Genomic DNA, 23,947 nt, shown 5'->3' with positions numbered 1-23,947 from the left:
CAACTTAAAAAATATACAAACTCATTGTCAGATTGCACAACAAAATGATACCTTAAGTCCTAAATTTGGATATTGCTGCCTCTGGTTGTATCATAATGAATAAAACTTCCTGTCATCGTTCCAAAAATAAAAATACTGAAATATTGTTCCAAGACAAAAAGAGAGGAATAAATTGACAGCTCTCTGCTCTCTTTCACAAAAGAACTGGCAAAGCAGGCTGCCCCACTTCATGTGACACATTATGGTGAATTGAGTTCATCCAAAATTCCACTGCACCAGGCCAAGTGTAAATTTTTTTGCCCACTTTACTCTGCCATCTAAATATTTTGAAACTTGTAATACTGGCATTTTAGTTATGAGAATAAGGAAGGTGCTGCCACACAATGGTTGAAGCAGAGAATACCAACATTATATGGAAAGATTTCATGCACATGAGGGAGAAGGCACTGGAGGGTTTTGGAGGGAAGGGGCTGCAAGCAGAGAAGAGCTAGTGCAAGAAAGCTTAAATGGAGAACAAACAGCTGCTAAATGTCCCAATTTCATGCTGTAAATTCTGCAATTTGTCTTCACTCCAATTCCACAAATAGGTTGTAAAATTGGTCAGTGCAATGGCATACAGATCAGCCTAGACAGAACAATGCTGGTAAAACTGGATACCATCGAAACCAGCAACTGAGGCAAAGATGATTATCAAATTCACAAGACAATGAATCAGAGATTCAGCACAGAAACAGGCCCTTCGGCCCGAGTCCGTGCTGACCATCAACCACCCACCTATACCAAGCCTATATTAAATTCCTTATTTTAATATTCCTTCCACATTCTCATCAACTCCCCCCAGGTTCTCTCACTCACCTATACACTAGGCGCAATTTACAGTGGCTAATTAACTTACCAAACTGCACACCTTTGGGAAGTGGGAGGAAACCAGAGCATCCAAACGAAACCCAAGCAATGATAAAGACAACGTGCAAATTCCACACAAAGACAGCACTGGAGGTCAGGACTGAACATGGGTCTCTGGCACTGAGAGGCAGCAGCTTTCTTGTACCAAGAAATATCAGCTTTCTGTACTTTCGGCAGTTCAGATCACTGCTGTACCCAGTAACCACAGAAAAACAGTTACCAAGGAGAAAATGGAAATTCAGTTATGACCATGCGGCTTTAGGACAAGACAGGGTTAGACAAGCACACAGGCCCCAACTGAAGTCCCAATAATTCTTAATACAAATTAGAATTATATATCATTTTCTCTCAAGTTTATTGAAACCACACAAATTATTAACCTTACCAGCTGATTCATTACAGTGGAAGTTTATTATCGTCATTCGCCGAAATCCTGAACTACAAGAATTACCATCGGGTAATGTCAATGTCAGATCACCATCTGAATACCTGTTTTATAAAAGAAATACACTTGTAACAAGTGCTAAAGGACAAAGCCACATCAACTGTTTCAAATTATAATCAACATTTTCCAAAGATAAAATGCACTAGTTAATATAGCTTGGCCCACAGTTTAGAAATGCTTAGCTGGACAAGTATAATTTTATTACACATCAGAATTAGATACTGATTTTTCTTTTAAAATGTTATGGGGTTACTTAACATTTTTTTTGAACATTTCAAAAATAAACTATTCATAATAAAAAATATACAAAGGAAGAAACAGTGCAAAACATTTACATTCATGAGCATTACATTCAGTAATGTGAACTTTTTTTTTAAACCATAGCACCAAATTTAAGTGCCCCCCAACCGGGGTGATACACCATTTCAGAGTTTGAAGGTTTGAGGGGCTTCCCCAACCCAACTCAGCCCCTCCATGTGCGGTAGCAGAAGGACCGTAGACTGGGGGTCCTTCCCCACAGAGCCTATGCCTTGACTGCACCCAACCTGAGTGCATGCCTCAGCACATACCCCTGCAGCTTGGCCCCTCCAAACCAGATCCCCAGCACCTTCAGGTAGTCAGAATTGACGGTGGATTGGTCAGGTTAATTACCAAAGAGCATGGCCTCTTTCTTACCATGGTTGATTCTAGCCCCCAATGCCAACTCAAACTGGTCGCAGATGCTGATCAATCTGCGAACTGACTGTGGATCAGAGCAGAAGACGGCGACATCATCCATATACAGAGAGGTTTTGACTTGGGTGCCTCCACCGCCTGGCAACATCAACCCTCTTATGCTTACTGATAAATTTGGCAAAGGGTTCTATGCAACACACAACAGACAGGAGAGTGGACAACCCTTCCTGACTCCAGACTTGATGAGAAAGCCATGTGTCTCCCACCCATTGATTTGGTTAGCGCAGTTGGATCCAATTTCTGATTCCCTCCCCAAAATCCATTTTGGAGAGCAGGTCCATCACACGCATGTGTAATATTCTGTCAAAGGCCTTCTCCTGGTCCAAGCTGACTAGGCAGATGCCCACCCATCCTGCACATATGTGATGGCATCCATGAGCAGCACAAGACTGTCAAAGCTTTTCCTGCCTGGTACAGCACAGATTTGGTCCAGGTGGATCACCTGTCCCAGTGTAGACTTGATCGGGTTGGTGAAGGCCTTGGACAGGATCTACTTTCTGAAGACCCACACTCAATTATTCAGAAACAGTGAAATAGGTCCCCAATTTCTGATGTCCTTCCTCTCCTGCTCATTGATGAGGGTAACGATGCCCTTCCTCATGGAGTCTGACATGCCACCAGCCAGAAGCAGTGTTATACACTTCCAGCATGTCCAGGCCCATCCAGTCCCTCAGAGTACAATTCTGCTGGTAAGCCATCGCTTCCGGGAGTTTTATTTGAGCCAAGGGAACAGATGGAGCCAATCAGCTCCTCCAAGGATAGTGGCTGATCCAGTCTCTCCCACTTGATGTCATCTAACACCTTCATGATAGAGGACAGGTAATTCTGCGAGGCTGTGCTGCCTGTGGCCTCACTGTCACACAGACCAGCATAGAAGGATCTGCAGGTCCTCAATATGTCTGTCTGTGAGGATGTTACTGAGCCGTCCTCTTCCTTAAGGCTGTGGATCACAGAGCTCCCGAGAACCTTTTAGAAGCAGCAGCACAAGCACGTCTCATCCTGCTCTACAAAGTGGACTCTGGATCTGAAGGTGATCTTGGAGGATTGAGGCAAAGAGCGCAGCTTGCCAACTCTTCACCCAAGGTCCTCTCCCACATCCAACCCCCTCGACTGCAGGAGAAGAACACAGATGCTCCAAGAATTCTTTTCTGTTCATTTACAAGGGAGACACTAGCAAGCCCAGCAACTGGTTCCCACCCCAAACTTCCCCATTAAGGTGAAGATGAGCCATCCTGAATCCCTGCAGTGAATGTAATCGCACAGTAGCATTAGGCAGTGGGTTGATACAATAAGACCATGACTTTACCCTGAACCTCTTCCACCCAGTCCTAATATCTGCAAACTCAGAATCAGATTATCACTAAGATTACATGAAATCTGCTGTTTTGTGACAGCAGTACTGTGCAAAAGTTATTATAAATTACAAAAATAAATGCTTTTAAAAAAAGGAATTAATGAGGTGGTGTTCATGGACCATTCAGAAATCTGATGGTGGAGGGGAAGAAGCTGATTCTGAATCATTGAGTGTGGGTCTTCAGGCTCCTGTACCTCCTCCCCGATGGTAGTAATGAGAAGAGGGCATGTCCCAGATGGTGAGGGTCCTTAATGATGGATGCTGTCTTCTTGGGGCACGACCTCTTGATGTCCTTGATGGCGGGGAGGGTTGTGCCCGTGATGGAGCTGGCTGAGTCTACAACCCTCTGCAGCCTCTTGCAATCCTGTGCATTGGAGCCTCTATACCAGACTGTGTCGCAACCAGTCAGAATGCTCTCCACTGTACGTCTATAGAAATTTGTAAGTGTCTTTGGTGACCTACCAAATCTCCTCAAATTCCCAAAGTAGAGCCACTTGTGTGCCTTCTTCCCATTGTATCCAAAACTTTATTGGTCAGTTTTGAAAATTATCAGTTAACCATCCATAAATGCAAGGGACATTTACAGAATCCAAAAGTTTATAATATCTACCCAAAGAAATTCTTCAGACACCTCCTAAAAAGCAGACCCTCACCCTGAGAGTCCACTCTCAGATCTAGACTCACCAGTTAGGAGCAACAGCCCCCTCAGCATCCATCCTACAAACCCTCAGGGTTACAGGGAAGTGGGGTTGAGGCCAGCATGGATCAGCCATGATCATACAGAATGGTAGGGCAAGCCTGAGGGACCTGGTGACCTGCTGCTATTCCTATTGTCTGGTGTTCTTGTGCATCCTCAGAACTACAGATGCCTCAATGAAATCCTGCGGCTGGTCCAGTTCGACTTTTGGTCAGTGGTGACACCCCAGCCCAAATGCTGGACTTTGAGGGGGCTGGGCTTTGGTTGAGGGTCATGCCAGTGAATGTTAAAGAGAGACTCTTGGCAACAAACATTCCCATTCCTGAAGCTGGAAGTTCAAGAAATGGCAATATGCAGATCCATATAGAGTCTTGCGAGGACTTCATTCTATTCTTCCAGATCCTCACTGTTCCAACAAAAAAAAAATCAGTTGCCACTAAAGATGTCTTCCTTCTTCCTGAACTGTAGCTTCCTTCTGCCATAGTGGACAGAGCATTTCCCTTGGTCCCCCACCAGCCTCAGAATTCAATGGACCATCCTTCAAAATTTCTGCCACCTACATATCTGTTCATTATTGTCACATGTATACATGAGATACACTGAGAAACACTGAAAATACAGTGGAAAAAATACAAGACATTCATACAGATCATTCCAAAACTTAAGTACTTTGAGGTAGTACAAATGAAAAGCAATAACAGAATGCAAAATACACTGTTAGTCACAGAGAGTGCAGTGCAGGCAGACAAAGTGCAAGAACCATGACAAGATAGATTGTGAAGTCAAGAGTCCATCCTCATCATACTAGGAGATCAGGAGATCGTTCAATAGTCTTATAACAGCAGGATTTAAGATAGGTAGCATAGTGGTTAGCATAACGCTTTCCAGCACCAGTTACCCAGGTTCAATTCTGGCCACTGTCTGTACGTTCTCCCCTCATCTGCGTGGGTTTCCTCCGGATGCTCCGCTTTCCTCCCACATTCCAAGGAGGAATGGTTAGGAAGTTGTGGGCATGCCATGTTGGCGCTGGAAGCATGGCGACACTTGTGGGTTGCCCCCAGAGCACTCGACACAGAAGATGTATTTCACTTGTTTCGATGTACATGTGACTAATAAAGGTATCTTAAGTCGCTCTTAAAGCAGAACAGGATCAGGACAATCTCCCAAGTTTATTTCCTCAACAGCTCCTATTGTTTACAATGGTTTATGTGCTTGTGGGTGTAGGATGTGTCACGTTTTAACTACATTGAAATGTCAAATCTCACTAATAGAACAGTACAGCACAATACAGGCCCTTAGGCCCACCATGTTGTGCTGACCTTCAAACCACACCTAAGACTATCTAACCCCTTCCTCCCACACATCCCTCCATTTTAAATTCCTCCATATGCTTATCTAGCAATCTCTTGAATTTGACCAACGTATCTGCCTCCACCACCACCCCAGGCAGCGCATTCTATGCCCCAACCACTCTGGGTAAAAAACCTCCCTCTGGTATCTCCTTTGAACTTCCCACCCATTACTTTAAAGCCATGCCCTCTTGTATTGAGCATTGGTGCCCTGGGAAAGAGGCGCTGGCTGTCTAGTCTATCTATTCCTCTTAATATTTTGTATACCTCTATGTCTCCCCTTAGTCTCCTTCTCTGCAAAGAGTAAAGCCCTAGCTCCCTTAGTCTCTCCTCAGAATCCATACTCTCCAAACCAGGCAGAATCCTGGTAAATCTCCTCTGCACCCTTTCCAACACTTCCACATCCTTCTTATAATGAGGTGACCAGAACTGGACACAGTACTCCAAGTGTGGTCTAACCAAAGTTTTGTAAAGCTGCATCATTACCTCGCGGCTCTTAAACACGATCCCACGACTTATGAAAGCTAACATCCCATAAGCTTTCTTAACTACCCTACCCACTTGTGAGGCAACTTTCAGTGATCTGTGGATACGAACCCCACAGATCCCTCTGCTCCTCCACACTACCCAGAATCCTGCCATTAACCTTGTACTCCGCCTTGGAGTTAGTCCTTCCAAAGTGTACCACCTCACACTTATATGCCTATAATATTTTTGTAACGATATTCACTAGTTTGAAGTATGCTCAATTTTAGGTTAACATGCTTAAACCAGAAATTAAATAAATTATTGACGCTAAATGAGAAGTTTCTACTTGAGTATTCCTGGCAAAAAGATGCACAGAAGTACAAATGCAGTGGGCTGCTTTCCAGCCAGCAGAATGTCACTTCATGAGAGATGCACAATTTCCCAAACTACACTCCCAGCATTTGCCAGCATATTCTCCTGCTCTGCTGGCTCAAGGAAAACTGTAAGTCCCATCAAAACAGCACCCTTTTTACTCTGTAAATATATGTTTCAAGTACATCAGTACCTTCTTTCCAGTCTACATCATTCAAATCGCCACAATTCTTTCATTGCTTTAGTGTTATTTCCTATTTTTCATTCCCCTGTTTTCACAGGTGGCTGCAACTCAATAACTTTAGTCTGAAAACACCAAGTGTAGGCATCTAACCGCCCAAGTTATTTATACCATTATGTATTTTGTTTGAAATAACTCATCTCTCCACCTCATTCTCACCTTATTTTGTCCTCTTTCACACTTGAATTTACAGTACATCCTACTCACTTTAGATGCAGGTTATTTTTCTTAACTATTTTTCTCATTCCATTTTCCCTTTAAACCAACATTAACAAATACAAGTAAAACTCAGAAAATGCTGTAAGTACTCAAGCGAGGTAACACCCATAAAGAAAGTAACAGTTGTAATTTCATGTCAACGACCTGTGTCAGATTACCAACTGAAACATTAACCTTCTCTCTACAGGTGCTGCCTGGCCTGCTGAGTATTCTAGTAGTTGTACATGTCCACTAAAAAAACTCAGTGTAAAGTCCCCCCCACCTCCATGGCACTCCAAAGTAGAAGACAGAAACAAACAAAAGGCACTGATCAGACACGTTCAAAAGCAGAGGGAGGACTTAAAGGGAGGGAAGGATAGTGTTAGGAAAGACCTCTAGGGTGAGCTCAATAGCTTAACCATCCCTTGATGGAGTTAAATATTTAAGCAAAACATGCGTTGACAGGTGGGGGAGAATGGAGGAAGTTGTAGGAAGAGGGAAGACATGAAGCTTTGAAGATGTTGAAATATAATACACTGGCTCTCAATCCGTCAGTACTTGAGAAAAGTCCAAGTAGCCACACAACTCTGTACAGGAACTGTGCCTGGACAGCAATGAACTATGCAGTGAATAATGAGGTAGAGGTAATAGAAACAGATTTCAACACCACAGAAATGAGAAATTCAGTAACCAGGACACCATGACTTCTTGGTCTAATTCAGCTCATGTGGCTGGGAAAAAAATTGATTTTGTGCAAGCAAATGGGAATTTACAAAGGGGCCAATGTCCTTGCAAATTGTCCACAATAACATCAGTTAGGCAATCAGGCTGGCAGCAGGTCTTAATCTTACAGAGAGCAGAGGAAGCAGGGCACCATCAGTAGTTATCCAAGGCTGATCACATCAAAAGGAAACTATCAAGAGTAGTGGCTTGGTGGGACTTCAGAAAAAATGCAGAGATGTTAGAAACCTTGGTTGGAGGCACACTTAGTGTATCAAGCACAATGGCAGACCCCTGCAAGGGGAGAAGCAACAGAGAAGGACCTTTACCAGTACAAAAGTTAACAGTTGAGGGCAAGGATAGCCAAAATATCAGTCAAACATATGGCATTAGGACTTCAATAAGACCGATAAAGTGGTGTGACCATAATAGATTCAAATTACACATGAATCACAAATGGAGAGAGGGAAAAGGGGGTTCAGAGAAACTGAGCAGTCAATTTCAAGACCAAGTCATTTGCTGCTTTTTTTTTTGCAGATCTAAGGAAAAATTAATTTGCGACTGAGAACAGATGCATAAGAGCCTTTTATGAGGAACACAACAGCAGCCAATCACCTCAAAATTGGTGCCGAGCCTACGAAAAGCAATTGCACTCTGGACAAGAGCTGGAAGTGTGCCCACAGATGGATTGCCCAGATTGGTGTGTGAATAAATTGCAACAAGATCAGAATGGCAACCGCAAGGCATTTACCCTAACTAGTAGCTAAGTGTTTCACATGGTCTTGTGTCAAGCAGCTACACGTGGAAGACTTTGGAAATGAGCCAGTGAAAAAAAAAATAAAAAAGGTGCTGGAAATCTAAACCAAAAAGTGCTGGAAATACTCAGCAGGTCAGGCCACATCTGTGGGAAGAGAAGCAAGGTTAATATTTCAGGTTGGAAATGGGAAAAAGAGACTGAAAGCTTGTGAAGTGCAGGGAGCATGGAGGATGGTGATGTTTCTGATAGGGTAAAATCAGGGTGACCATGGGGATAAGCTGTAAACAAGGTTATCTGGTCAGTGAGTGAATGGGAGCAGTCACACAGTGAGAACATAGACAAAAGAATGCAGGAGTTTCAAAATGCAGTCAGGCTGGGCATGTCCAGGAGGGGAAAAAAAAACAGGTTGAGCTAACATCACAAATTGACAACTGATACACATTTAGTGGTAGAAATGGGGTATGCTTTTAACCTTTTAGGGCCACAAGGTCTAGGATTCCCTCCCTGGACTGCTCAGCCTCTCTTTTTGTAAATGCTAATTAAGTCCCTCACCTTCTCCAAATCTTTGGTTATCTATTCAAACACTTCACCAGGTACTGTACCTGATTACACTCTTAAGGGTGCAATAAGGGAACTGGATGTAAATTGCTGTAACTGAACTGCAATGCCATATCAAGAGCAGATGGGCACCAAATTATCCCCACAAAGCATTGCTTACAAGATTTTATTCCATGTGCACCCACACGTGGTTCTAATAATTAGTCATCATATCTAAACTTGGTTCTCAGCTTTGAGCCAACAGAGCCTCAGCATTTGCCCCAATTGTTGACATAATGGCTCAACCCAGGAGGTGACAGCTGTCAGCAGTGCCAGTAAATGGAACATATACAAGGCCCCTTTAATGACTTCAGGACATCTCAGAGCACTCCACAGGCAAAATACTCCTGGTAAAAGTCAGTTACAGTAGAGAAAATAAAATCTAGTACAGTGTGGGTTATCAATATGGAAACTTCCCTTTATTAACCTTACCTTGTAGCCCACGACAAATGTCAGGATCTAGACGACACCTGAAATTAGTGTGACAGCCTGATCTAGAGCATAAGCTACCAATTTAACAAAACAGTATGAATACACACCTGAGTGTCTGATTTTTGTAACGCCCTGCAACCTTGCGCAAATGGCCCCCTCTTTTAACTTGACATGATGCCACATAACCCTTTGCATCAGAGCAGCCTCCAGACTTGGTCTCTCCACACACATTCAGGTAATAGAAGTATTCGTCAATAGTGCCCTCACTCTTGGGGACAACGAGGTATGAACCAGAATCTAAAACACAAACACAGGAAAGTAATATTTAAAACAGCTTTTAAATCACCAAAATAAGCAGCAAATTAGTTGTCAATAAGTCTTTGTTTTCAACATGAAAAGTCTGAGGAGGTGGAAATGTAGGGAGCAGGCAAAATGGAAGTGTCACCCAAGCCAGTTTTAATAGCGGTTCTCCTCTACTATTTAGCCAGCTGTTTACATTCTTGTTCTATTTATTTCCAAGTGATTTATCCCTATTCTTAACTTAGTCTAAGTAACGCTCTCCTTTCCCATTTTCTTTGTACATTCAATTCGTCAGTTATTTTAAGACCCTCCTCAACAGTATAAACCCTTTCTGCTGGGATATGTTCCTTCTGGTTCAGATGCAGCCCCCACCCTACTGGCACAGCTCCCTATACTATCTTATACTTACAACATTGGAGGCTGCCTTTCAGCCCTTTGTGGCGCAATCCCATTACCCCCTCTCCTTAGCTCCCTGCAAGCAACTTATTCTCTCTTAATATGCTCTTCGACTTCCTTTATTCTTTTTGCCACCTGCACTAAGCAGCAATTTACAGCAGCAAATAAACCTATCAATATATTTGATTGAGAAGTCTGAGCATCAAGGGTGAGGGAAACCAACATGGCAATCCCTACTCAGGTCCCAGGAGCTGTGAGGCAGCACCACCACCTGCTTTTCTATCATGACCCAGTACTAGTGCCACCACTACAAAAAGAATACCCCCCTTTCTCAAGCTATGAATCCAAACGTTCATTCAATCCAACATTAGCGTAGCATATAGGAGTTGATCAAATGCATATGGCTTCAACTAAAAATAAGACAATACAAAAAGAAAGCCATGCTGTTTTCAGTAGTTTGTTTTTTGTTTGCACTAACACCTTGTATAGTCTTTTTTCTTCATCTTGTGTAACATATGTATAATTTGTGTATGATTTACGTTCTGGGTATTGTCCAAATCTATGTGCCTGTGATGCTGCTGCAAATTTTTCATTGTACCTGTACCTCACCGTACTCATGCACACAACAAAAAACTTGAATTGATTGACATTGAGAGCAGAACCAGGCTTGACAACTTCCCTGGGCAAGCAGAGCTCTTGCAGTTAAATTCCCATAAGTACCAAAAGCTTACTGTATCCACGTATAAATACCAACAAAAAGTGTAAATCTTCTCCTACCTTGTGCTTAAATACGACCTAATCTCAGGTAAGGTAGTTCCTCGGAAATTCTGGTGAAAGTATGATTAAGCAGCAGCACAAAGATTTATACAGCATTCTAGTTATACAATTGAAACCTTTGGTACTTGTGTTTAACACTTAAAATTCTTTTTAGAACAACCAATAAATGAGAGTATATGTGTATTGTTCAACTGCTCTTGATATCCATGGATATGCTTCTAGTTCTGTTGCAGAGGTAATGAAAATGCAAAAGATTTATTAAAAGAACTCTTCTCACCGGGCTGGGCAAGGGGAGTCAGGTCAATGGAGATGTCGTGCTGTTCACTGTTAAGCTTGCAGTTATTGCTCATTAGGTAATCTGTGGGGCAAGCATATTCAGTCATCCATTCAATTTCATAGCGACAGTTAACACTGGCAATCATCTTGGGGTTTGTACCCTGTTAGAACAAGAGCATATGTGTGTTAGCATATCAAGTTTAAGAAAATAAATTCTACAGCACATCCTCAATGCTATGGATTGCTGCCAACATGAAATTACTTAAATACACCAAATTCAACAGTTTAATCTACCCTGACAAAAACTTAAACATAGTTCATTAACCCCATTCAATACTTTGTATATTTACCTTAAATACAAAAGATGCCTTAACATTATTAATGATTAGCTATAAAGATTTGAATCTGTGTAGACATGGAAAAAAAGTATGATTTTCTTTGTAAAAATATCCAAGGCAAATAAATTCAGTGGACCTTTCCTTACCCACTCCGACAGTAATCTCCTGAAAACTATAAAGCACAAGATAACTCAAGTTCTACCATGTTGTGGTGTTTGGTCTTTGTCTATAATTGCAGTTTCACCTCTTGATAGTGTTATATTGGCATTAACAATTTTAATAAATTTCCTCAATTTGTCATTAATTGAAATACAACATTCTTCTTCCATAACAAAAGGAAACCCATCCTCCTTGAGTTTTATCACGGTTAAAGCCAACTTGCTGGCCCACAACTCCTGTGAATGGTCTAATGGACATACTATTACAACACTAGGCCACATGGCCCCTTGAGCCAGCTCCATCATTCAGCATCATTGCTGATTCTATGGCTTAATCCTCAACTCTCATCACTTTCAAAAATCAATGTCTGCCCTGAATATTCTCAATGACTAAGCATCCACAGCCTGGTGGGGAAGAGAATTCCAAAGATTTGGAGCCCTCTCTGAAAAGAAATGGTTGGCCACTTGTTCCGAGACCAATCCCCTTGCTCTAGCCCTTCCAGTGAGAGAAAACTCACTCGGAGTATGACAACAGAAGTACCACATTACTCTCAGAATGGCTTTGCCGCACCCATGCTACTGCAATCCTCAATGTTTAGCAGCCATTAGACCACAAAAATCAAAACAAAAATTAGCTGAGAGGTTATGAATCTGGTAGTTTGTCACACTTACAAATTGAAACATAAATAGATTTTAGACTTTCCAGCATGAAGTGTGATGCAATGTTATCATTTCAAATGTACAAAATTCAGAATTTCCAACACCAGGGATTTAATAAACACATTCATGCATAAAGTCTAAAATTTAGAAGTAAAGTTTAAAACTAGATACAATCATTCAACTATTTTGGGAATATCCACCACTCTCAATTGATCTGATATTAAGAAAATCTTACTAATAAAGAACTATCTCTAGTGAGAAATGGGCCCAAAAATCAAATAGAACCAATAACCTGGCAGCAACCACTATGATAAATCTCTGATCATGATCTTTCATTTAACCCAGAGGTTATGAGGAAAACAGTTGCTTTTTTTTCTTTATCACACCACCCTGGAAAAGTCCTCATTTCTACTTTAATGGAGATATGAGCCCATTTACAAACCTCTCTTCTTCCAGGAGGACAGATTAAAGTAATGGTTACTGCAGGCTCATGTTCTCCACAAAAATCTGGTGGCTTCTCACCTCCAGAATAACTTCTGGAATAACGAAGTACTAGTCTGAAAAATAAATTGAAAGGCGTCACTAAAATCTCACTGAAACCTTTTGAGTTTTGCTTGTACAAGGTGAAATCATAACTTCGAGAGTTAAATGATTTAGGAACAGGGCTCATGACCAAAACAAAAAACAAGTCAATAATTCTAATCCAATCTTGCCAAAAACAATGCTGTTTTATGATTTGCAATGGTAGCCCAATTCTTATATTTCACTAATTCTCAGTGCCTTGGGTATCAACTCTGTGTGCGGGTCCATAGGCACCATCTCTTCAACATCAGGCTCAAAGAGTGAGGGTCATCAGCACGTATTGTCAGGCTTCTTTTTCATACAGGTAATGTCACATTAGTCCTCACATCTCAGCACACGAGCGACAGCTGGTGACAGATGGGCAGGCACACCTTACGTTGTTCAGAGTTGCTTGATGCCTGGTGAGGTGGGCAATTGAATCCATTTTCTCCTGCATGCAGAGCCAAATTCCTCTGCTTTCCTTAGATTAACAGTAGTCTTAGTACTCAATGTGCATTCCTTCCCTGTTTGAATAGGTCAGTAATTCATTGGATAAACTTAAAGGATTAGGTTTAAAGTTGGCTTCTCAAACCTCAATGGAAATGATAGCTCTTCCCACAGCGTTGGCATGGGCACACTCCAGAGAAAAATGAGAGTGGCAGAAGCACCTATGTTGCAAACAAACTACTGGATGCATCAATGGCATGAGGGCAAGTGAGGAACATACAAGGGGTACAGAATTACAATAGAACCTGGACACAAAAAAAATAAAAACAGGATGAATAGAAAGAACAAAAAGCAGCAACAAACTGAGCAAAAGGTAAAAGGTCCCTGGACAAATGGCTTGCAGACAGCGTAATACATAATGATAGAGTTCCTTTAAGGATGTGTAATCATCTGCAGTATGATTAAAAGGCCAAGGAAACTTGAAATCTTGGACACTACACGAAATGACCCTCTGTGCAGCACCCAATTTACAGATATAAAATGCAGACCAAAATTTTAAATGCTTCCCCATTGCCTTTGATTCCAAACTAACTATACAACTTATAGCATGCTTAGAGATGAAAAGCATCCCAGGGCATTCCACAGAGGGACAAATGCTTACCCTGTTCCAGAATAATTTTGGAAACACGTTGGGTTGTAATTTGCAGTATTGTATACTGTTAGAAGCCGAGGCTCAAACCAACTCCAGGTTTAAAAATATTTTATTTCAATGTAAACTGTCAAGGGTTACAATGGGAACTCTGAAGTCATATTGTGTACCTGTCTTTGCCAGCCAGTTTCAAAGCATCTGTTGGGTGGCCAACATCAAATACAGTAGATCCTTTCAATAAGCAGGCACTACTGCCAGGTTTACATGCAGAGGTCTCGTCCAAAGGACCTGGTAATTAAATAGGAATATTAAGAGATCTGAATATATTCTAATGGCATGACATGTCCTCACTGCAATCCTTAGTAACTAATTACAACACTGAAACTCGGCACTCAGACCAACTGGCCCATGCCCCTGATTATGCTCTACACAGAGCACCTCCCATGTTCTTTCAACCGAGCTCAATCATTCTCCCTCAATGCATTTAGCCAGGTTCCTGCAGAGAGCTGCTGCAGCACCAGCTCATCTGCCTCTGACCGCAAGCTCTACATTTAAACCACCCTGGATGAAGTTTTTCCTAGATTCCCTATTGGATTTTGTAGTGACTTGTTTTCACGCCCCTACCCAGGTCCGTACATCCGTTTTACCTCTATTTACATTACTCAGTGTTTTCTTGACAAAAGCTTCAGTGTGTTTAATCTTCCCTGATAGAGAATAAGCTCTCGATTGTTACCACACTAGTATTTTCTGCACCTGCTCCAGTGCTTCTATATAATAATCATAATATGGAAATCATGTCTGTTCACAGTATCCAGATCTAATTAAGGTACTTCAAACATCTCAGTTGTATTTATCAAGAAATAACTCTTAGCTTTACTCTCCTTTAAATTGTCCATAAAGCGTTTTGCTACTTTGGTGTTTGTGCATCTACTCCTGTACACCTGGCTTCCTCAGTTGCTCTGCTCCACTTAGACTGTTCTCCTACAAGAAGCATGCTGTCCTATTCTTCCTACCAAAATGTACTATTACATCCGTTCTGAAGCTCATTTACCAATACACACTTATTCTGAAAGTTTATTAATGACTGCCTTTGTTGCAATCCGCCTGCATTAACTACACCTTCTAATTTTCTGAAGATTCAGGCATTGAAAGTACAATTTTCAAATCTGAACATTTTATGTAAATACTGAACATTGATCCTAGCATTGATCACTGGGGTACAACACTTCCCAGTGTTTTACTATTGTGCCAGATTGTGTTGATCTTGGCTCATCCTTTGTAGTTATCAGCTCTAGCCCCAAGTTATCTAGTAGTTATCTAGCCCCAAGACTTCAATAAATTCTTTTTTTGACTGTGGCTCCTAAGATCCTGCCACTGCTGCTCTCTACAAGAGCAGTTCAAACATCAGCCACATATCCCCCACTTTCTTCTGCCCACTCTTCCATCCTAATTGCTTTGGATTTCCTGAAAGTAAAATGGAGATCATTGTATACCCATCACCTGCAAACTGGGGGCAATGAAACATTACACAAAGTTTGTTAATTATATGCATGTTAGGGAGGGTCATTGGCTGGCATGAAAACTTACTTATATCTCTACAAATATTGATATAGAAGTCATCTTCATCTGGAGAATCAACCAAATAGCCTCCTGAGATCTTTATTAGTGGATTCAAATCCCGTTTCTTCCCATCTTCGTCAAACACGTAACAAGGAATCTTAAAAGTTAATTTTAATACAAAGGTTAATAATCAAAACGAAGATACCATTAGAATATTTATAGAACTATATATGGCGAGCAAACAATGGTAGCCAATTATACAAATTCCCAATTAAATATCGACTCAGAGATTTCATCCAGTAGCTATGCACACTGAAAAGGCAGTGTTCCCTGCAGACTGTCATCCGTAAAATTCACGGATGAAAATGAGAGTTTTTGCATTCCTCAAGAATACATGCACTTTTATTGGAGGACGGGGAAGATAGTCAATGCAATTGAGCAAAACATTTGGGAATTTCCAAAATAGTTGTAGATAAATATTAAAAGGCCCATTGGTGTTAACAATATGAACAGCCCACTTCCAGTAGTGCATCTAATTACCAACATCTGATGCAAAACATCTTTCAAGTCAGATCTGAAATGCAGGCAACTCTTAAGTGTGTGCATCATGAATGAACAGCAAGTAGTTAAGTGTAGTAGTACAATTCCCAGAACAGTCATAAACAATGACAAACATTTGATTCCAACGCCGAGTGCTAAAGTGAATGCCATTACCAACAATCTGCTTAATTCACACAAGTGTGGTTATAATATTTAAAGATTTTGAATGTGCTGTAAATTTCATACAACTCATTAAGTATTAAACTTTTTTTTTCACAATTTAAGCATGCAAAGCCACCAGTTAGTCATCCTCATTCCAACTTCACTGGCTGTAAAAGCAATGGGAGGGAAAAGCCCAGTAGCCTCTCAGTTGTGGCTTTTAGTCAAATGTATCATCTTTAAGAGTTGATCAGGAAAGGCACATAGGCAAGTCCAAACAGAGAGAGACTGCACCTAAAGGATGGAAGCTACCTGGGATACTGCATGTTCAATTATGTGGGAGGGAGCAGAGCTTTGAAACAGTGCAAAGAAAGAGAAAAGCACAAAGCTGGATCATGTGGTTCTCAGTACAAGTGACGCAAGAAGGGGGCTCTTAGGAGAGAAAGGTTGGGCACTTGTACATTGCTGAAAAATGCAGCTGCCGACTTGAGAGAGCAATTGGTACATTAAATTAAAAGCAACATGACCACTTAATTCAAAAAGGCAACTTCATGCAAAATTAACAAATAACATGCTGCCTAAAATTGGTAGTGTCCACGGGAAGGCACTTCAAATTAATGCTCATGTAATGTGACTGAGCAAACAGCTGTATTGGAATGGGGATCAAGGAAGACTTGTGCAATATGACTGGACAGAAATAATCAAGAAAAACAGATGGAATCATAGGTTTACACAGAGCAACACTTGTGAAGTGTGGATTCCCTGTTTACTGTGGTGGAAACAAAGTACAGAGCAGAAAGAAAAGCTTAATTTACAATCTCTGTATTTCAAGTAAAGCCAAACACAGGATTGTATTATTTGGCAGAACCCATGAGCACAGTCATTTCTGTATTTAAATCAACTCCTCCTACAGCCTTAATGCTTTGTTCCTCATTGGAACGGTAGGTGGCTACTAAATCATTACTATGACCGAGAGAATGAAACAGCACCAGTCAAACAAGACAGTACCTGTGGAGCAATGTCAGTAGTTGTCAAGGATAAACTTCCACATTGCTCCCAAATGCAATGATCCTACACTGATACATAGCTGGTGTTACAGATGTCAAGCCACCTATGCTCCACATTCAAGGTCACTAGGCTAAATAGCAAAGTCATGAAAGCTTTGTCAACAATATGGACCTTTCAGTGCATGAAAGCTAGATGTGGCTGCAGTAGTCACGTTCTGACATGCAAATACATTTGCTTTGAGTAACACAAAAGCAGTGTTGCAGCATTCATGATCTTCTAGGACAAAGGCCTCCCCATGTCACTTAGATGTTGGGAAGAACAAATTTAAACAATGGATTAAGCCACTCTCCAGGGAACACAGACCAGATCACAAAAATGCAACTTTGATCAATGGTGAAGCAAACTAGCTGAATATTTGGACAGTCCAGAAGAGTGAGAATTCTTTAAAACGCTCACTTTTTCCATACTGCCTGTTTCTTCAATATTCTACAAAACCTGCATCCACTAAAAGAACACTGCTAGAAGAGTGGTGAGAGCAGAGGCTACCAATAATTAGATCAGCACACAAGGGAAAGAAACCTGCACAGCTACAGGACTGACTAAACTATTTTACAGAAAGACAGCAGAGCTCGAGGGCCACTTAGTCCATCCTTGTGCCATAATAACCAGTGTCATTTTCCAGCCACAGAATTGACAAACATAGGAAACACGTCAAGAATATATAGATAAGATGGTAACAAGTTAAAAATACTTAAGGATATATACCAACAACCATACCACTTCCTTTTGAAGGTACTTTAAACTCCTTTCAAAATGATTTCTCCCCTAAGCTTTCCAAACTTTTAGCTGAAGTTGCATATTACACCCAATTATTGTGTGAAATTAAAATAAATGTTTCTCAAGTTATGAATGCACAAAATACAACTTTAATGTTAAAATTAAAGTACACATAACTGGGGTACTTGTATGGAATGTGACATGTTTCCCAAACATACATAGCAACGTGTGCTATAATTTACTTTATTATAGGCCCTTTGGAGATTTAAGCTCATAGCATTTATTAATGCCTGAACAACCAATGTAGAGCAGCTGGACATACCTCTTTTATAGGGTTGAAAGTGCTCTTCTTACAAGCTACAAAAGTCTTCCATTCGAAGTAGTGCACACATTCAGAAGTTGTCACAAATTCAGGGGTGCCCTGTTTAAATGATACAACACATTAAGATCATAATTATCCCAACTGATAGAATACTTATCTAACCAAGCTGCCCTTTGGTAATGTTCAGTTTTACCTAAAAATTAATGAGCAAATTGATGCTATCATCAAAAGGCTAACAGCTGCAAACTTAATACCCACAAGATAAACTTTGGGAGAGGAACAAGTATTTCTTTCGCAATTTCCTCCAACACTCTAGAGACATAGAACAGTAGAGCATATGAACTAGCCCTTCATCCCACGATGTTCTGCTGAACTAAGCAAGCTAATGACATCTAATCCCTTCTGCCTGCACATGGTCCATATCCCTTAATTCTCTGCACATTCATGTGCCTAAGAGCCTCATAAACACCTCTAACATCTGTCTGCACCACCCCAGGCACCTACCACAAAAAAACCTTGCCCAGCACATCACCTTTGAACTCCTCCCCCCCCACCTTGAATTCACGTCCTCTGGTATTTGACATTTCTATGCTGGGAAAAAGATTCTGGTTGTCTACCCTATCTATGCCTCTCATAATTTTATGAACTTCTATCAGGTTTCCCCTCAGCCTCTGCCACTCCAAAGAAATCCCCAGTTTGTCCAACCTCTCCTTAAAGTACATGGCCACTAATCCAGGCAGCAGCCTGGTAAACCTCTTCGCACCCTCCCCATAGCTTCCACATCCTTCTTATAATGGGGTGACCAAAACTGAATGCAATATTCCAGATGCAGCCTAACCAGAGTTTTATAAAACTGCAATATAACTTCCTGACTCTTGAATTCAATGCCTCGACTAAAGGACAAGCATGTCATGCACCTTCTTTACCACCCTATCAACTAGTGCGGCCGCTTTCAGGGAACTATGGACTTGGTCCCCAAGATCCCTCTGTATATCAAACCTTCAGATATTGAGGAATCAAGGGAGATGGGGTTAGAAGAAAGTGGCACTGAGATAGGTCAGTTGTGATCTCATTGAATGGTGAAGCACCCAGAAAGCCTACTTCTGCCTCATTCTTACATTCTTACTCTCTTCCAATCCACCTCAAAAGTCATCTCTCCAAGTTTTCCATCTGCCCCTAGGGAGTCAATGTCCATTCCTCCACCTAGTTATTACCCATTCTCTTGCTGCTATACTCTTGGGATACCATCAAAATAGGAAATAATTAAGTCGCTACTTCAGTCAGGATGAAATTATTTGCTTCAAGCTAAATTATCACAAATTATTATTTTCCAAAAGCAGCTCAGTAGTGGAATGTGTTCTCCCAAAGCTGTACAGTGCAAGCTCAGCACTCTCTACTGGACTCGTGTGGTGGTGTTCTTCATCTTCCCTAGACAAACCAACTCAGCCTCTGCAAGGGATGATTTACCATTTTAGCTTCAAGTACAGGCAATTTTGTACAATAGGTCCATTGCCAATTGAGTCAAACTATCCAAACCAATTTCAAGTGAGTTTATTATATCCAATCAATTTGCCATGACTGAAGTTATTGCTAGCTCAATCCTTGCTGACTAAGATTTTACATTTCATAATGGTTGCTCAAAACAGAAGCTAGAAAATTTATCACCTACTTAAATAATAAATTAGAAACCAAGATAGTAAAGACAACCATTTATCTGAAATTTCTTAACTTCACTATACAAGAGATTAAAATTTTCCCAGCAACAGTGACTAAAGGTGCAGAAATTCTCTCACCAGTAGAACCACCCCTCAGAAATCACATTATGTATTAGAATGCCTGTCACAAATGGAAACAATTACAGTTTCAGATTTTAAAATGTTTGCACATTAGCAGCTAAAGTAGTACTCATATCTTCATGACCAGGGCTCTGGGCAACACTTGAGCCTTGGCAAGTCCCATTCATCTTCAGAATGTCAACGTGCACGACCATCAATACATAAACAGAAAATGCTGGAAATACTCAACAGGTCAGTCAGCATCTGCGTGAAGGGAAACAGAAATCTTTGACTTGACTAAGGGTCTTCAACCCAAAATGTTAACCGTTTCTCTGTCCACAGATGCTGTCTAACCTGCTGAGTGTTTCCAGGATTTTGCGCTTTTATTTCAGGTTTCCAGCTATTGCAGTTTTATTTTTCATTTTCATGCCCTGTCATCAAGCCTGAAGATCACTGCTAACCAGAAACTAGACCAGCCACATATAGTGTGGCCACAAAAGCAGACTAGAGCTGGGTTTTTAAAACAGTGACCGACCCACCACTTGATACTTTGAAGTTTTTCCATCCCCAAAGGCAGCAGAACACTTCACTTTCCACTTGCCTGAATGAGTGCAACTCCAGGAACACTCAGGCAGCTTCACATTGTGCAGGTCAAAACAACTCACCTAACCAGCACCCATCCGCACCCCTAAACAATCTTTTTCTCAAACACTCTGCATAATGCTTGCAGCGTGTGCCATCTATTATGGACCTGGACTTCAAAAGCATCTTCCTAACCCTCAGCTTCCATCACCTATATCACCTGCAAGTTCCCTCCAAGTTATATACCATCCTGACTTGTAAATCATTGCCTTCAGTGTCACAGGTTCAAAATCCTGGAACCCTTTATCCAATGGCTATCCGAGAATACCTTTAACACAACGACAGTGAATTGAGAGGATCATGGACAAGGATAGGAGCAGAGAGGACAGGAAGATATTTAATTAGGGAAGGGCAAATTATGAAGCTATAAGGCTAGAACTTGCGAGGGTAAATTGGGATGACATTTTTGAAGGGAAATGTACTATGGGGATGTGGTCATTGTTCAGGGATCTCTTGCAAGATGTTAGGGATAAATGTGTCCCGGTGAGGCAGAGAAAGAATGGCAGGGTGAAGGAACCATGGGTGACAAGTGAGGTGGAATAACTAGTTAGGAGGAGGAAGGCAGCATACATAAGGTGTAGGCAGCAAGGATCAGATAGGGCTCATGAAGAATATAGGGTAGCAAGGAAGGAACTTAAGAAGAAAGGGCTGAGAGCAAGAAGGGGACACGAAAAGGCCTTGGCAAATAGGGTTAAGGAAAATCCCAAGGCTTTTTTCACTTGTGAAGAGCAGAAGAATGACGAGAGTAAACGTAGGACCGATTAGAGACAAAGGTGGGAAGATGTGCTGGAAACTGTGGAAGTGGGTGAGGTTCTCAATGAATGCTTCTCTTCAGTATTCACCAAGGAGAGGGGTCTTGATGATGCTGAGGACAGTGTTGGTAAGGTTAATGTTCTAGAGCATGTAGACATCAAGAGAGGATGTGTTGGAGCTGTTAGAAAATATCAGAACAGATAAGTCCCCGGGGCCTGACGGAATATTCCCCAGGCTGCTCCACGAGGCGAGGGAGGCGATTGCTGAACCGTTGGCTAGGATCTTTGAGTCCTCGTTGTCCACGGGAATGGTACTAGAGGATTGGAGAGTGGCAAATGTTGTCCCCCTATTGAGAAAAGGTAGTAGGGATAATCCAGGGAATTACAGACCAGTGAGCCTTGCATCTGTAGTGGGCAAGCTGTTGGAAAGGATTCTTAGAGATAGGATCTATGAGCATTTGGAGAATCATGGACTGATTAGGGACAGCCAGCATGGCTTTGTGAAGGGAAGATCATGTCTCACAAGCCTGATAGGATTCTTTGAGGAGGAGACCAGGCAGATTGATGAGGGTAGTGCAGTAGATGTGGTCTACATGGATGTTAGTAAGGCATTTGACAATGTTCCACATGGTAGGCTTCTTCAGAAGGTCCGAGGGCATGGGATCCAGGGAAGCTTGGCCGTGTGGATTCAGAATTGGCTTGCCTGTAGAAAGCAGAGGGTTGTGGTGGAGGGAGTACATTCAGATTGGAGGGCTGTGACTAGTGGTGTCCCACAAGGATTGGTTGTGGGACCTCTACTTTTCGTGATATTTATTAATGACTTGGATTGGGGGGGGGAAAGAAGGGTGGGTTAGCAAGTTTGCAGACAACACAAAGATCGGCAGTGTTCTGGATAGTGTGGAGGGCTGTCGAAGCTTGCAGAGGGATATTGATATGATGCAGAGCTGGGCTGACAAGTAGCAGATGGAGTTCAATCTGGAGAAGTGTGAGGTGGTACACTTTGGAAGGACAAACTTCCAAGGTTAATGGCAGGATTCTGGGGAGTGTGGAGGAGCAGAGGGATCTGGGGGTTCATATCCACAGATCACTGAAAGTTGCCTCACAGGTGGATGGGGTAGTTAAGAAAGCTTATGGGATGTTAGCTTTCAAAAGTCACGGGATCGAGTTTAAGAGCCATGTGGTAATGATGAGGCTCTACAAAACTCTGGTTAGACCACACTTAGAGTACTGTGTCCAGCTCTGGTCGCCTCATTATAGGAAGGATGTGGAAGCATTGGAAAGGGTGCAGAGGAGATTTACCAGGATGCTGCCTGGATTAGAGAGTATGGATTATGAGGAGAGACTAAGGGAGCTAGGGCTTTACTCATTGGAGAGGATGAGGGGAGACAAGGTAGAGGTATACAAAATATTAAAAGGAATAGAGTAGACAGCCAGCACCTCTTTCCCAGGGCACCAATGCTCAATACAAGAGGGCATAGCTTTAAAATAATGGGTGGGAAATTCAAGGGAGATATCAGAGGGAGGTTTTTCACCCAGAGAGTGGTTGGTGCATGGAATGCGCTGCCTGGGGTAGTGGTGGAGGCAGGTACATTGGTCAAGTTCAAGAGCTTGTTAGATAAGCATATGGAGGAATTTAAAATAGGGGGATATGTGGGAGGAAGGGGTTAGATAGTCTTAAGCGTAGTTTAAAGGTCCACACAGCATGGTGGGCCAAAGGGCCTGTATTGTGCTGTATTGTTCTATGGTTTTATGAGAGAGCTTGCCCAGCTTCTCAAATTCAGGATCGTTATTAAATAGTCCAGAGATGACGCATCCCATGGGTGAATAAAGAAATAGAATTCAAAAGGTTTAATTCCCTGCAGCAGCAATGTTCACAAATCACTTGGATATTGAGCAGGCAAACTAATTATCTAAAGTAACTGGGGAAAGTAGTGGGATGGGCAGGCTACAACATTTCAGTGAAAAAATGCTTGTCAATTTTAATAGTTACTATTACAAGGAAGGAGACCATCAGGACAACTATAAGACATGACAATTGCCATCATCTTTTAGGAACTCACAAGCTCAAGTCACTGTCAACTTCCTGCTTAAAAATCAACTCGTATTTTAAGTTGCTATATAGTAGTCAGTCACATGCTGATGACAAAGAAAATAACATACTCACCAAGGTTTTCCCACAAAAGAAATTGATGCTACTTTGGACAGTCTTTTGTTCTGAACACTTTTGGGTAGTGTTGTACTCAAAGTGATGCACAAGCCCAGTCCTTAGTGCAAAGTCACCTACAAAGCATCGACAGAAATGTCAAATTAATTCGGGGCTATTTTTTGGGGAACGTGATTCCACACTACTCGAATACCGCAATCTATAGGATCAGCACACAATGAGCCAAAGCAGCTCTGATGAACATGAGATTGTAAGCACTCTGCTGAATAAGAAAGCTCCAGATAAACATCTTCACAGACAAGGAGGGTTGTGCGTACAAAAAAGAGAGAAAAAAAATCACTCAACTACTGCGCTGATCTGGAATGTTAGCCTAATTAGTTGTGTTGATTTTGTAGGGGGTGGGTGTCATATTTAA

The 23,947-nt window shown here is 41.6% G+C and overlaps 1 protein-coding gene across 1 annotated transcript in view; it reads right to left on the bottom strand.

The window, feature by feature from the left end:
• The window catches only part of igf2r (insulin-like growth factor 2 receptor), a 118,213-nt gene that overhangs the window by 70,829 nt on the left and 23,437 nt on the right, over positions 1 to 23,947 (bottom strand). The window contains exons 3-10 of the mRNA XM_052012070.1: positions 23,533 to 23,648; positions 18,200 to 18,298; positions 15,421 to 15,550; positions 14,004 to 14,121; positions 12,619 to 12,733; positions 11,022 to 11,181; positions 9,379 to 9,568; positions 1,292 to 1,395 (exon numbers count right to left, since the gene is read on the bottom strand). Coding sequence (XP_051868030.1) covers positions 1,292 to 1,395; positions 9,379 to 9,568; positions 11,022 to 11,181; positions 12,619 to 12,733; positions 14,004 to 14,121; positions 15,421 to 15,550; positions 18,200 to 18,298; positions 23,533 to 23,648 — 1,032 coding nt within the window. The remainder of the gene's footprint in view (positions 1 to 1,291; positions 1,396 to 9,378; positions 9,569 to 11,021; positions 11,182 to 12,618; positions 12,734 to 14,003; positions 14,122 to 15,420; positions 15,551 to 18,199; positions 18,299 to 23,532; positions 23,649 to 23,947) is intronic.

This window comes from Pristis pectinata, chromosome 3 (genome assembly GCF_009764475.1).
Source record: "Pristis pectinata isolate sPriPec2 chromosome 3, sPriPec2.1.pri, whole genome shotgun sequence".
Taxonomy (NCBI): Eukaryota; Metazoa; Chordata; class Chondrichthyes; order Rhinopristiformes; family Pristidae; genus Pristis; species Pristis pectinata.
The sequence above is the reverse complement of the archived record's forward strand: the minus strand, read 5'-3'. Positions and strand labels throughout refer to the sequence as shown.